Source organism: Triticum aestivum, chromosome 6B, assembly GCF_018294505.1.
Source record: "Triticum aestivum cultivar Chinese Spring chromosome 6B, IWGSC CS RefSeq v2.1, whole genome shotgun sequence".
NCBI lineage: Eukaryota > Viridiplantae > Streptophyta > Magnoliopsida > Poales > Poaceae > Triticum > Triticum aestivum.
This window is the reverse complement of record NC_057810.1, coordinates 447239018-447251660: the sequence shown is the minus strand read 5'-3', so window position 1 is coordinate 447251660 and position 12643 is coordinate 447239018. Positions and strand designations below refer to the sequence as shown.

At 45.3% G+C, this 12643-nt stretch overlaps 1 protein-coding gene across 1 annotated transcript; it reads right to left on the bottom strand.

Moving 5' to 3' along the window:
* Positions 1-495: 495 nt before the first annotated feature.
* On the bottom strand, positions 496-1487 carry LOC123134221 (glycine-rich RNA-binding protein). The gene is made up of 2 exons (XM_044553506.1): positions 1228-1487; positions 496-1148 (listed from the first exon to the last, which is right to left on the bottom strand). The coding sequence occupies exons 1-2, from the start codon at positions 1342-1344 to the stop codon at positions 777-779; spliced, it is 489 nt and encodes a 162-aa protein (XP_044409441.1). The 5' UTR covers positions 1345-1487; the 3' UTR covers positions 496-776.
* Positions 1488-12643: the final 11156 nt, after the last annotated feature.

The following is a 12643-nucleotide window of genomic DNA, read 5'->3' as shown; positions in this document are numbered from 1 at the left end:
AAGGCCGACGATGAAGGTAGGGGTTCGGGAGGTGGGAGAGGATGGCGGCAGTCGGGATTCGGGAGGTGGGAGAAGAGGCCGGGACGGCTGGATCGTGCGGGCTGCTGGGTCCTCTGGCCCGCACGTCCGGGCAGGGTTGCCACACACCGGACGTGCGGGCCGTGTCGTTGTGCGCGCGAACGTGGTCGTACGGGCTGGTTGCTGTCCATACCACACGAGGCGTGTGGCACAACCCCTCACACACCGGACGTGTGGCAGCTATCTAGACCCATAAAAGTAGGAGAGGGGAGAGGAGGAACCCTTTGATTTCAAAAAGAAAGGATAAGGGGCGACGGGAGACAGAGTCAGGCGTTCGCGACGGCTCGCCTATATTTCACGGAAATCGTGCATTGACGTGGCTAATTTGCGCTGCTCCAAGACCCGTGCAAAATCCAATGGTGTAGAAAACGTTTGCCCCAAAGTGTAACGATTCCGTAAAATTTGGAAAGGCCGAGATAAAAAAAAATTGGTAACAGAGTTTAACATTAGCATCACATCCCCACATTGGGATTGCGTCGAAAGTGTAACAAGATAGCACGATACTGACTCCACTACTTGATCGATTTTCTTCACCGGGACAGCTAACTAATTTTTCCATAACAGCCAACTACCGACGAGCTTGCGATCAAAAACACAAATGGGAAACCACATAACACAAGAGACAAAATAACTCGGGATCACGACGGCGAACTCGCAAGATGACTGGCCGCGTGGGGTCCTCCCTCAGTTCCTTTCCTTCAGTATCCGTCGGAGTTGCCTCCGCGGCCGTAGCCGCCGTCACGCCGCCCGCCGTACCCCCTGCCACCGCCATAGCGTCCGCCTCCGTAACCCCGGCCACCGCCGTAGCCGTCATCCCCGTAACCATCGTCGCGGCGCTGGCCATACCCACCACCACCGCCGTACCTGCCACCTCCTCCGCCGCCGCCGCCGCCGTACCTGCCGCCACCCCCGCCGCCGTACCCGCGGGACTGGGCCTCGTTGACGACGATGCTGCGGCCGTCGAGCTCCTTACCGTTCATCCCCTCGATGGCGTCCTGCATCGCCTGCTCGCTGGAGAAGCTGACGAACCCGAAGCCGCGGGACCTCCCCGTCTCGCGATCGTTGATGATCTGCACGCGCCATGCATGGTCGAGTCAGAAAGCAGCAAACAATATCGAGAATAGCGAGAAGGATGAGCGTGCGGCGGACCTTGGCGTCGAGGATCTCGCCGAAGGGGCTGAAAGCAGCCTCGAGGCCGCGGTCGTCGGTGTTCCAGGACAGGCTGCCGACGAAGCAGCGGTACTCGGCACCGTCCGACTCTGCCATTCCCACGGGAACCTCACACGAGCCAAGCGTACCGGATGGAGAGAAGAAGACAACCCACCACACTCTGTGAGAGCAATGAGAGGAAGGCGCCGCGCGCGGCCGAGCTTTATAGCGACGTTGACGCGCCGTCCGGATCGCGTCCAACTCACACCGAGCATGGCAGAATACCAACATAGTGACGACATACATATAGCAAACTGAACCATGGTGTCGACATTGTAGATCGACAAATAACGCTCTCTAAAACCAGCTAATATTGTGAAGCTACGTTCACACACTACGTCACTACCCATGGAACCCATGGAAGGCAAAATGTCAATGGGCTCGAAGAGTTTCTCATGCCTGTTGTGCTCGAGTCGATGCATGTAAATCTCACAAGAAAGCGACACAAACACGCCGCAATGTACTTATGATATCATAGTCGTGGAAGATAGCATGGATTTTAATGCGGTTGATATTCTGAAGCTTTATTCTGGGGAAACGCTCTTTATCAGTAGTCTGACAGAATTTTCTCGTCAGACGGGTCATGCAACATTGATTCTTCTTTAATCCAACGGTGTAGTGATTCTCCAACCGAAAATCCGACATCTACGAAGAGCTACGTACAGCTTTACGTAGACTTTCTAACAACTAAACCTCCTCCCCCCCTCCTGATTTTTCAGGGGGAAGCCCGTCCTCCCCCTTACCTCCAATCATATTCATCCACCTGATTCATTACGTTAATCACGTAGAACTTTTTACGTAGCTCTATCATTGCTCTTCTCTGACCCCACCAATTAAACGCACGTATTGATCCACTCTGAGTAAGTCTCGCTTGCTTCCCGTCCACAACCACCTCACCACGTCCGATGCGAGTAAACTTGCTAGGCCGATCCACCCACCTCACCCTATCTTGCATCCCATAGGTGAGCTCATCACCGAGCACGCCGAGCTGGCTCACCGCAACAACAACCTCCGCCACCACCCTGGTCCGCAACAACAACTCCAAAGCGGCTACAACTGCTTGACGTCCTACGTCGGTGCGGTGTGCTACCCCGTGTGCCTGTCAAATCTTCCTCTCACCACCGTTCGCGTAATCCCCATAGTTGCCCGGGTCCCCTACCTGACCATGCCCCGTCACCATCTCTTCTACTGCGCTGGTGCACAATTTCGGCTTCGCGAAGAAGCTGCACGTGGATCTCGGGCGCCGTCCCCTTGGTATGTACTCACACGAATTAGGGTTTAATTTTTTTTGCGAAAGAATTAGGGTTTAATTCATCTCATATTTTGATTCATTTTCATTCACTTGTTTTGATTTGCGCTACTTTGGATAAAATGCTTGCTTCGATGAATTTTGTTGAGAGTATCTACCATTGCACGCCCGCTTCAGGTTGGAAGCACGGCCATCTTTGGTTGGAAGCACGGCCATCTTTGGAAGGAAGCACAACCAACATGCACAACTTTGGAACTGTGCCTAGATGCCATGTTTTGTTTTACTGAAGCAAATTTTGATTTCTTTGGAAGCAATAGTTCAGTTTGTTTCAAACCAATGCAGTGTCTCAATGTAAAAAGTTCTGATTGGAAATAAAAAAATCCTTGGAAGCAATTTCATGGAACATTGGAAACAATTCTCTAGTCCTTTGGATAATAATTTTACTACATCACAAAAAAAATACAGCGTTGCATTGGACATAAAATTATGCCAAATCAAAACAATATATGTAGTTCAAGTGAAATAGGTTTCGAAGCAAAAACATGTTTCCACCACCACACAAGTGCAAATGTGATGCTTCAACCGCAAGAATAATCGAAACACGTGAAGGAAGCATCCAAGCAAATGAAGGAAGCAGTGAAAATAAAAAGAGACGATGAGGACCAGCTGCAGTATGCGAGCAATCCATGGCCACGTAGGGCGTTCAGTCGTTGGAGACTTCCAGATAGATAGACATACCCGCACCATTTGAAGCAAATTTTTGTTCAGCATGGAAGCAAATTTCTAGTCAGCAACTGCTAAATAGCAACGCAATCTTTTAGATAGATTCATATTTTATTTGTGCTCGATGCAATCTTTTCAGGAATATTGGAAACACTTTCCTTTGTAAGGAAATAAAATGCCATTCATAAGGAAGAAAATTGCATTCGGAAAGTCTTTATGGCACATTAATCCTTCCCTAATTTGTTTCCTTAAACTGCTCGATAGGTTTGTTAAATATATGTTATTAATTAGTTACCTTTAATTACGTTTTTCTATATCTGAACGAAATTGTTTTCAAGGTCAGTACTACATCCAACGGCCCACCAGGCTATGATCCAACGGCACCGCACTGGTCTGATGGGATGCTAGAAATCAGTAGTCTGATTCCTAGTGCTCCCCCAACTCCAATCGTACAAGAGTGGGCTGGTCTAATGGATAGCTAGGGGGATAGCTAGGAATCAATAGTCTGATCCTTAGTGGTTTCCCTTTATTCTCAACCTCAACCATAAAGACTTGCATGCCACCCCTTAGAACACCAGGCTTGCACAAGCAGTTAGTTTTTTTTACACACTATTAGATGTATAGCACTAATTTGTTTCAAAAAAAAATGTATAGCACTACTTGGGCCACGCCTGGAGCTATAGCCCCAGCTGCCCCGGGCTCAACTCTGACCCTGCACATACAATTGAAGTCACTCACGTACACGAGCATACATTTACTCATATGAATGCACACACAACACATCTTATCCCTATGAGTACCTCCGAGAGACTAAGGTGTCATAGCATCTTGAGATTGATGAAGTCACCACGGGCGTCTCGTATTCGACGGAAACGTCTCTTACCACTGAACGAACATCACCGAAAAGACTGAAATAAATTCAGGAAAATACGAGTGGACATCTTCAACATGGACCCGTAAAATGGACATGGTATCGACGTGTTTACGGACGGTAATACGGGAGGCGGCCTTCAACCGTGTACCTTAAATGTTCGCGCACATTTCAAACAGAATTTGTACGGGAGCCGGCCTTCAACCGTGTACCTTAAACGTTCGCGCACATTTCAAACAGAATTTGTACAAAGCGAAGGATTTTCATGCACACCCATAATTTTCATTTAAACCCGCATTCATTTCATTTTTGACATATTTCATTAAACAAAAGCGTTCGAAAGTTAACCTAGTCTAAATCTTCGTCGGGATCTGTGCTCCAAGTCCTTGTTGTTTCCCATGTCTGGCATCTTCGCCCATTGTGAGCCCCGGATGAAGCTGTGAGTCGCCGGCGAGGAAGAGTAAAACATGGGACACAGGCACTTCCACCTCCCATGTCCTACTCTTTCTCATCGGAGTCTGTGGCCTTGACGTCGCCGGTAGAGGTCGCCGGTAGAGGTGAGGTCCACAATTGACTTCGGCGGGTCAGCCTCGCATTCGTAGCGGCCCGACGTGAATTGCACGGGCGGCGCGAATGACGTGAAGCTGCCGGTGTTTCCCGTCCATGATCGCCAGTGTCGACTCCGCTTTCGAATGCGTCGCGACCGCGTTGCAGCCACCGCTCGGCCATGAAGTTCAGATTCTCCGAGGCCACGGCCTGCTCGCTCGCGAACTCGCCGTAGATTTGACCCTCCGCCAGCCGGTGCTGCGCGAGGAGAGTGAGGTGGTAGCGCTCCTCCTCCTGCGCCTGTCGGAACGCCGACACCAGTGGCGCCAGCTGCTCCTTCGCCATGACGGCGCTAAAGCGCGTCCGCCCGCTCCATGGTGAAGTCAACATGGACATGCATGGGCGGGGGCGTTGGCTCGTCGTCGGACACCTTCTTCATCGTGGGATCGTTGTCGCTCACCTCTGCTACTTATGAGCTGCGTTGGGATTTCCTCGAAAAGGAGAGAACGATGCAGTACAATAGATATAAGTATTTCTCTTAGTTATGAAACCAATGTTATCAATCTAGTAGGAGAACCAAGCAACACTATATAAAATAGCGCATGCACGCAAACAACAAATACTTGCAACCCAACGTGTAAAGGGGTTGTCAATCCTCAACGGTTATGAGTAAGATTAAATTGTATAGGTTTTGATAGGTAGATTGAACAAACATACAAAATAAAATACAACAACAACAACAACAACAACAAAGCCTTTAATCCCAAACAAGTTGGGGTAGGCTAGAGGTGAAACCCATAAGATCTCGCAACCAACTCATGGCTCTCGCACATGGATAGCAAGCTTCCACGCACCCCTGTCCATAGCTAGCTCTTTGGTGATACTCCAATCCTTCAGATCTCTCTTAACGGACTCCTCTCATGTCAAATTCGGTCGACCCCGCCCTCTCTTGACATTCTCTGCACGCTTTAGCCGTCCGCTATGCACTGGAGCTTCTGGAGGCCTGCGCTGAATATGCCCAAACCATCTCAGACGATGTTGGACAAGCTTCTTCTCAATTGGTGCTACCCCAACTCTATCTTGTATATCATCATTCCGGACTCGATCCTTCCTCGTGTGGCCACACATCCATCTCAACATACGCATCTTCGCCACACCTAACTGTTGAACATGTCGCCTTTTAGTCGGACAACACTCCACGCCATACAACATTGCGGGTGTGTAAACAAATTACAACAAGAAAAATAAAATAAAATACAAAATAAAATAAATAAAAGAAAATTGCAGCAAGATATTTTTAGTTTTAATATATGATAAAATATAGACTCGGGGGCCATAGTTTTCACTAGAGGCTTCTCTCGAGAAAATAACATGCGGTGGGTAAACAAACTACTGTTAGCAATCGACAGAAAAACAAATAATTATGACGATATCCAAGGCAATGATCATACATAGGCATCACGTCCAAGATTAGTAGACCGAAACAAAGTTTGGGTCCTCCGCAGCCATGGCCGCCATTGCGTCCTTGCTCGCGAACTCGCCGCTTCAATGGAGAGCAGAGGTGTGGTCGTGCAGGAGATGGCACGGTGGCAAGAGATGTTTTTGGATGGAACCAGGGTACAATGCGGTGGTCCGGACGCGGACAAACCGATGAGGTACCACATTTTGAATGACTAGAAAAAGGGCTCGTGCGTTGCAACGGGAGAAAAGAACACCGCACACTCTTAATTTACAAAACATGGTCTATAATCTGAGTATTTGTAGCTACGGCCCAAACAAAGATGGTCTTTGCCTACAAAAGCGCAAGTTCAAGATTCCACATGTCTTTTATTTAAACGCGGCTTGCATGTAGATTTAATACGTACAAAAAACGGGCAACTGACCTTCAATTTCGTCTCCAATCCTGATTTTGCTGAGATGTTCATCCACAATCCGGATCAGTATCGATATGAAAGAAAGACGGATAATGCACTGTTGATTAAGATTGCACCTAGATAGTATTCTTATTAAATGGTTAACAGGTAAAATAATATCATATTCAGATTTTATATATTTTTCTAATCAAATTTCATATATAACATATTAAATTTGGAGTTACGGTTTAGAAGATATGAGTATTTAAAAAACATTTAATATATACTGCGGGTCTAATGTCAGAAACATCAAGGGGTTTCTATAAAATAGCATGACGAACTAAGAATACCTATTTTTTTTATTAGTACGTAATAGAAAATAAATAAATAAAAATAAATAAAATAGCACAAATGCCCGTGCGTTGCAACGAAGAAAAAATTGATGTGTGTTCATCAAAAAGAAAACGGCACGACGACGTTCGTATGTTGCCACCTAGTGGTCGCAAAAAGGCCGTGCTGAGATTTAGAAGAAAAGCATCATCAACTACACATTAGTGATAATGAAAGAAGCCTTAACACCGATAATAAGAAACACTTTTTTTTGTAACCCTGAAATCTACTCTCTCCCTTCGGGTTTCTCAGGCCTATCTCACAAATCCCAGCAAATAGGGTAGATAGTGATTGAAGAGAATGGATATCACATGCTCAAAACCACACAATTAACACACTTGTATTTTTCATAAAATATTGGATTGGAAAGATAATTGTTGCATGAGCGTGCAACTACTATCCACTGTTCAGTTTGTCAGCTTGTTTGCAACAACTTCTTTTCGGGGTGCTAGTTCAGGACATGTCATAGTGAATTGATCCAGGTGAATAACACTAACTTTTGATTGACATGTTGGTCACATCCTCCTCGACCCCGACATAATGTATTGCTGGTAAACATTGGTAAATATGTATTGTCATTGAATTATGATAAACTAACCTTTTGTACGTTAGACCTATATAAGAGAGCATAGAGCTAGAAAAGTAACCGAAATTAACCAATAAGGCCTTATATATAGCATTTTTCTTGTCGGGCTTGCAAAATTAATCAGTAACATGAATCATGCCAAACTGCAGAATGCACTCTCATTCGTGAGATTTAACCGGTAATTCCATGAAGTGCCAATGTATGCATGGAGAGTACATATAAACCTTTAAAGGAGAAACACCCCTAAAATTTTAAAACATAATGATATACAAGAGAATGAATACTAAATCCCCTATAAATAGACGATGACAAACACGCACTGCTGCTAATTTGGAGGGTTAAATTATTAGTGTAACCTATGTTGTTGAGAATTTCATCAAACATGTGGAAAGCACGTACAGTATGCCTGCAATACGATAGATCAGCACAATTCCCAGCATAACAAAGAACACAAATTGTAATCTTGACCTCTAGTTGTGGATTGGTGCAGCACTTGGAGGTTTCCTGCCACCGCATTAGGGCATGCTATTGGTGCGAAGCGGCACACTGGAAGCGGAGGGGCTTAACCTCATTATTTCTCTAGCAGGTGGAGAACACGGCCACGTGAGGTCGCCATGGTGATACATGCAGTCAGCAGCATTGATCTGACCAAAGCGCTTTGTCCATTCTTCCTAATCAAGGAACGATGTCACCTGTTCTCTTCCTAATCCAGCAGCGACGGCACCTGTTCAGACTGAGCGAGCAATGTTTGTCGCACGTCATGTCGGCTCTTCGCTGAGACGGGCTTGGCCACACCTTCATGACCTCCTGCCTGCACTGAACAGCTGCACCAGGAAAGGTGCCATGCCGAGGTGCCGCACAATTTTTGCGATCGACTCCCCCGTCCACCCCTTCAGTCCTCCTCCCCCGCCCCCATCCTCCTCGACATCTTCCCCAATCACAGCCTCTAGTAGCCCACGGATCCGTCTGACCGCGAGCTACCGCCCCGCGGCACGTCCGCTTCTACGGCCCGCCCACAATGCATGCATCGACGATAATGTGGGCGTCCGCCATGGCCAGAATACCACCAACGGCATTGACGCCAGGCCCCACGCCCTCAACCACACATGGAGGTAGCTTTTGCTACTGCCTCAATCGACCTGATCCTCTTTATTAGGCCCCTGGATCGGCAGTAAATAGCAGCTGGAAATTACGTTGAGTCCATGAAGGACACAAACATCATGATCGCCGAGCAGTTGCCTTCCCAGCTTTGGAGCAAGGAGGAACGCGGTCTCTGGCACAACACCGTGTTGACGCTGGAACGCGTCAAACAAACATGTCGATGTGTACCCGCGGCACCGAGGGAGATGCTCCGCAACTCACATCGCGGGAGGCCGACTTTCAGCGCGATACGGAAGACAGCAAGCCGGCGCTTTTGGGACCCGAAATCCCACACGCCCGGGAGGGACCCCGTCTGGGCGCGCGGCGGCTATGGGCTGCCCTAGGTCGACCTGATCGCCCCTAGGGCCTCGAGGTTCGCCGCCCTGCAATGAAGAAGAACGAACGAAGAACGAGGAAGAAGAAGAACTAGGGTTAAGGAGAAAAGATAAAAGATGAAAAGTGGTAGATTGATTGATCGATTGTGTGTGTTCAATCGGCCATCACCCCTCAGGTATATAAGAGGCGGCTGGACTTCCCGTGCAAGGAAAAGGCTTGGATTCACGTCCAAAACCCTAGTCAAATTCGGATTGGTTTTGTCCGAACTTTCCAAAACTGTTCGGTTCAAACTGGCTGCACCTTGCGGGTAACTTTTGAGGTGGTAAACGACCTCGGATGGAAACGAGCCCAAAAGCAATCTTGACCGTTTCGACGAGACGAACAACTTTTATGTTGAACGTTTTTTTATTAGAGTTCATCTTGAGGGTCAAATCGCTCGTGCAACACAGGCTGTTATTCGCGCTACCCATCAGACAGGGTGTCTGGTGGGGCGCGCCACTTTTGGCTCGTGATAGTGTTGTATTCGGATGGCTCTAACTTTTGCATACGAACTTGGATTGGAACGATTCTTATATCAAAATCGATCGTTTCGACGAGACAAAGACAATCCATGTAGATCATTTTTCTGTACGAGGCAGTCTTGGGGGCGTAATGTGCCGAATAGTGTTCTGAATACAAAATCTCAGTATTTCGAACACAACTTCAGCCTTCGAGATGAGATCAGATGGCGATGGCCCAAACTTCAAAGATGTTCGTATCGACAATACGAAACTTTTTCATGTAGAACACTTCTCTATTTGAGGCCATTTTAAATAAGTTCTTGGCTGTGCCAAAATCTGGTGTCAACACATGCCTCCCTGTTTTTCGGCAAAGCCTGTGTGCCGAAAAATAACTTGCACATAGCTTGCTCTAAGGACGATGTCAACACTCCATCGGCCATTTTGGCATATTCTTAGGACGATAAGTTTATATCGGCCATTGTTTGTGTGAATATTTTGACGCAAGCTTGGGTGAAACTTTCTCAACTTCCTTAACAATCCGATAATAAAGTCCCATAGATATGTATCTCAAGGTCATCCTCGGAACCATATTATTCACCCTTTTGCTAGGATTTTGCTGATAATAAATAATAAACTTTCTCCACTCCTTACTTCGCCTGCATAAAAGTTTCATTAGTGGCCGAAGCAGTGGGCTTCGGTTTAGCCTTACCTATGTTGACAAGACCTAGCATCGGCTATTGATAGAAATAATACAATACACCATGGTTAACATAGTAGCTGGATGCTTGCTGTGCCAACTCTTTCGAATTGTCATGTCTAGATATATGAAGGATATTAAAGCAACCCAAGGTAAATTTTGCATCTAGACATATCCCAAGATAAACTATAAGTGATTCGTCAAAACATTGATAACCCTTGTATATTTGTTGCACTACTTATAATGAATCACTGAAAGCCTCAATCTGTATAGCACCTACAGCAACCAAAAGCTCCAAACGGAATAAATTTTCATATTCGGCTTTTATTATTGTGCAAACATATTTTAAGTTGTATGAGGCTTGTTTTGGTCTCCTATTGAACTAAGGACGATGTTTGGATACCACACTAACCATGCATTGACATAATCTTAGGACGATAGATAAATATCGGCCATTACCATGTAAACTTCATTCGAAGCACATATAGCCGAAATAAACAAACGAAATGACAAATCAAGTATTTCGGCCCTTTGGATCAGCAACAAACTTGTAGCTAATCAAATGTATAGTGATTTGGCAATACCCTTTCATGATGTAAGAAATTATATTGCATCCATGGATTAAAATAAGCCCATTGAGAGTTACCAATCATACCTGATGATGAATTCCATGGCATAGGCATTAATGGCATAGTTGCAGAATATGGATAATGTGTACACCAAAGATGTTGAAACCTTCGGCTTGGTCCTTCGTAGTTTTCACACTTTTCCTTCTTCACCTTTGCCGCACTTCTTATAATGGAAGCTTGCACATAATTCTTATTTTGAGCACTTCCTTTGGGAACCCATGCCATGTTCCTTTCTTCAAGTTCTTGTGCACTAAGTTTTTGTAATTTCTTCTTTTGCCGATACGATAAGCCAAGCGGGCATCTCGGTTGTGATTCTGTTTTGACCAATGGCAATTCCTTTTTGGCCTTGTGCACTCTCAAATTCTTTTCTTCAGATTTGGCACTTCGATTCTCAATAATTGGTTGCTTTGTCTCATTGCCTTTAGTAGCCAATGTCAAAACTTTAATTGGCTCTTTTTCATTTAAGATCAAATCTGAAATTGCACTCTTACGACCATCTCTCTTAATGCGGTAAACCTGCTTGACCACCTCTTTCTTCTTCCTTGAGCTCTGGACCGATTCCTTATGATTGAAACGGTCTTTAAAGCGTGATTGTTCAAATGTTGATCTTCTTGGAGCTGCATAGTATTGGTGAGATGGTCTAGAATAAGATGGAGAATGTGCCCTTGTATCATACCTGGCCCATGATGAATATGTATCTATATGAGCATAGGGAGGCATCCACGGCATTGGCATTGGCAGCCCAAAATAAGGATATGAATATGTTGCATTAAAATTATCACTTTGCCAATATCGATCCTCATATTTACGCCTTGGGGCTGACCTTGGTTTCTTTGCATGATTTGGCCGATAAGCATTCTTCTCTTCACTCTTCTTTTGATATTTATCCAATAGTTCAGCGAAGGTGACTTTTGATCTCTTACACTTGCGCTTATTTCGGCCTTTGTTTTCTTCTGGTTTGCTTTCATCGATCATTGCATTTGCTTGTTGCCCCCCAGTCCTTGGCGTCTCCATTGTAGCTTCGATGGAATTCTTGCCCTCAAGATTATGTTCATTATGCTCTTCAACAACTTCTTTACTTGAAAGCTTGATCCCATCACCTGTAGTTTTTACCTTCTCTTCAAATGGATCGGCTTGAATCAGCCGATGCAAAAACTTTCTACCATCGGGACCAATCGGAATAGACTGGTCATCTCTTGGTGTCTCAACAAATTTCAATCGTCCTTTATCAATGGCCGATTTAACTATTTGACGAAACATGTGGCAATCCTCAAAATTATGCTTATACGAATCATGCAACTTACAATACATTCGTCCCTGGACAAATGGTTCAACATGGTGATCAAGAATTCTAATATAATTATTTTGCAACAACAAATCAAATATTTGATCACACATGCTTGAATTGAAGGTAAACTTTTCATTCTCTAGCCGATCTTGTTGTGAGAACGGCTTTGGAGTTAAGCAAACGAATGGTTCAGATTTTGCATCACACCATTCGGCTATGCATTGTGTTTTGCATTCTATCTCCGATGTCTTTGGGTAAGATATTATACTAGCATCAGTTTTCTCAACAAAATTTAACCTTGGCTTTAAATTTCTAAAATAAAAATAGTTAGAACATACATGTCTCAATTGAGACCAAGTGCAACCCAAGTATGAAATAAGCAAAGCTACCCAAATAGATATGAACTTTAGATAAAGCAACGGGGAAAGCTTTGGCTGCAATAATAAGTCATTATCGGTATTTATAAATGGCGCAATGTGCTGACCGATATGTTCCATAACAAGTTTATTGCTAACAAGTAAATTACCCTTCTTCATTGGTATTTCAAA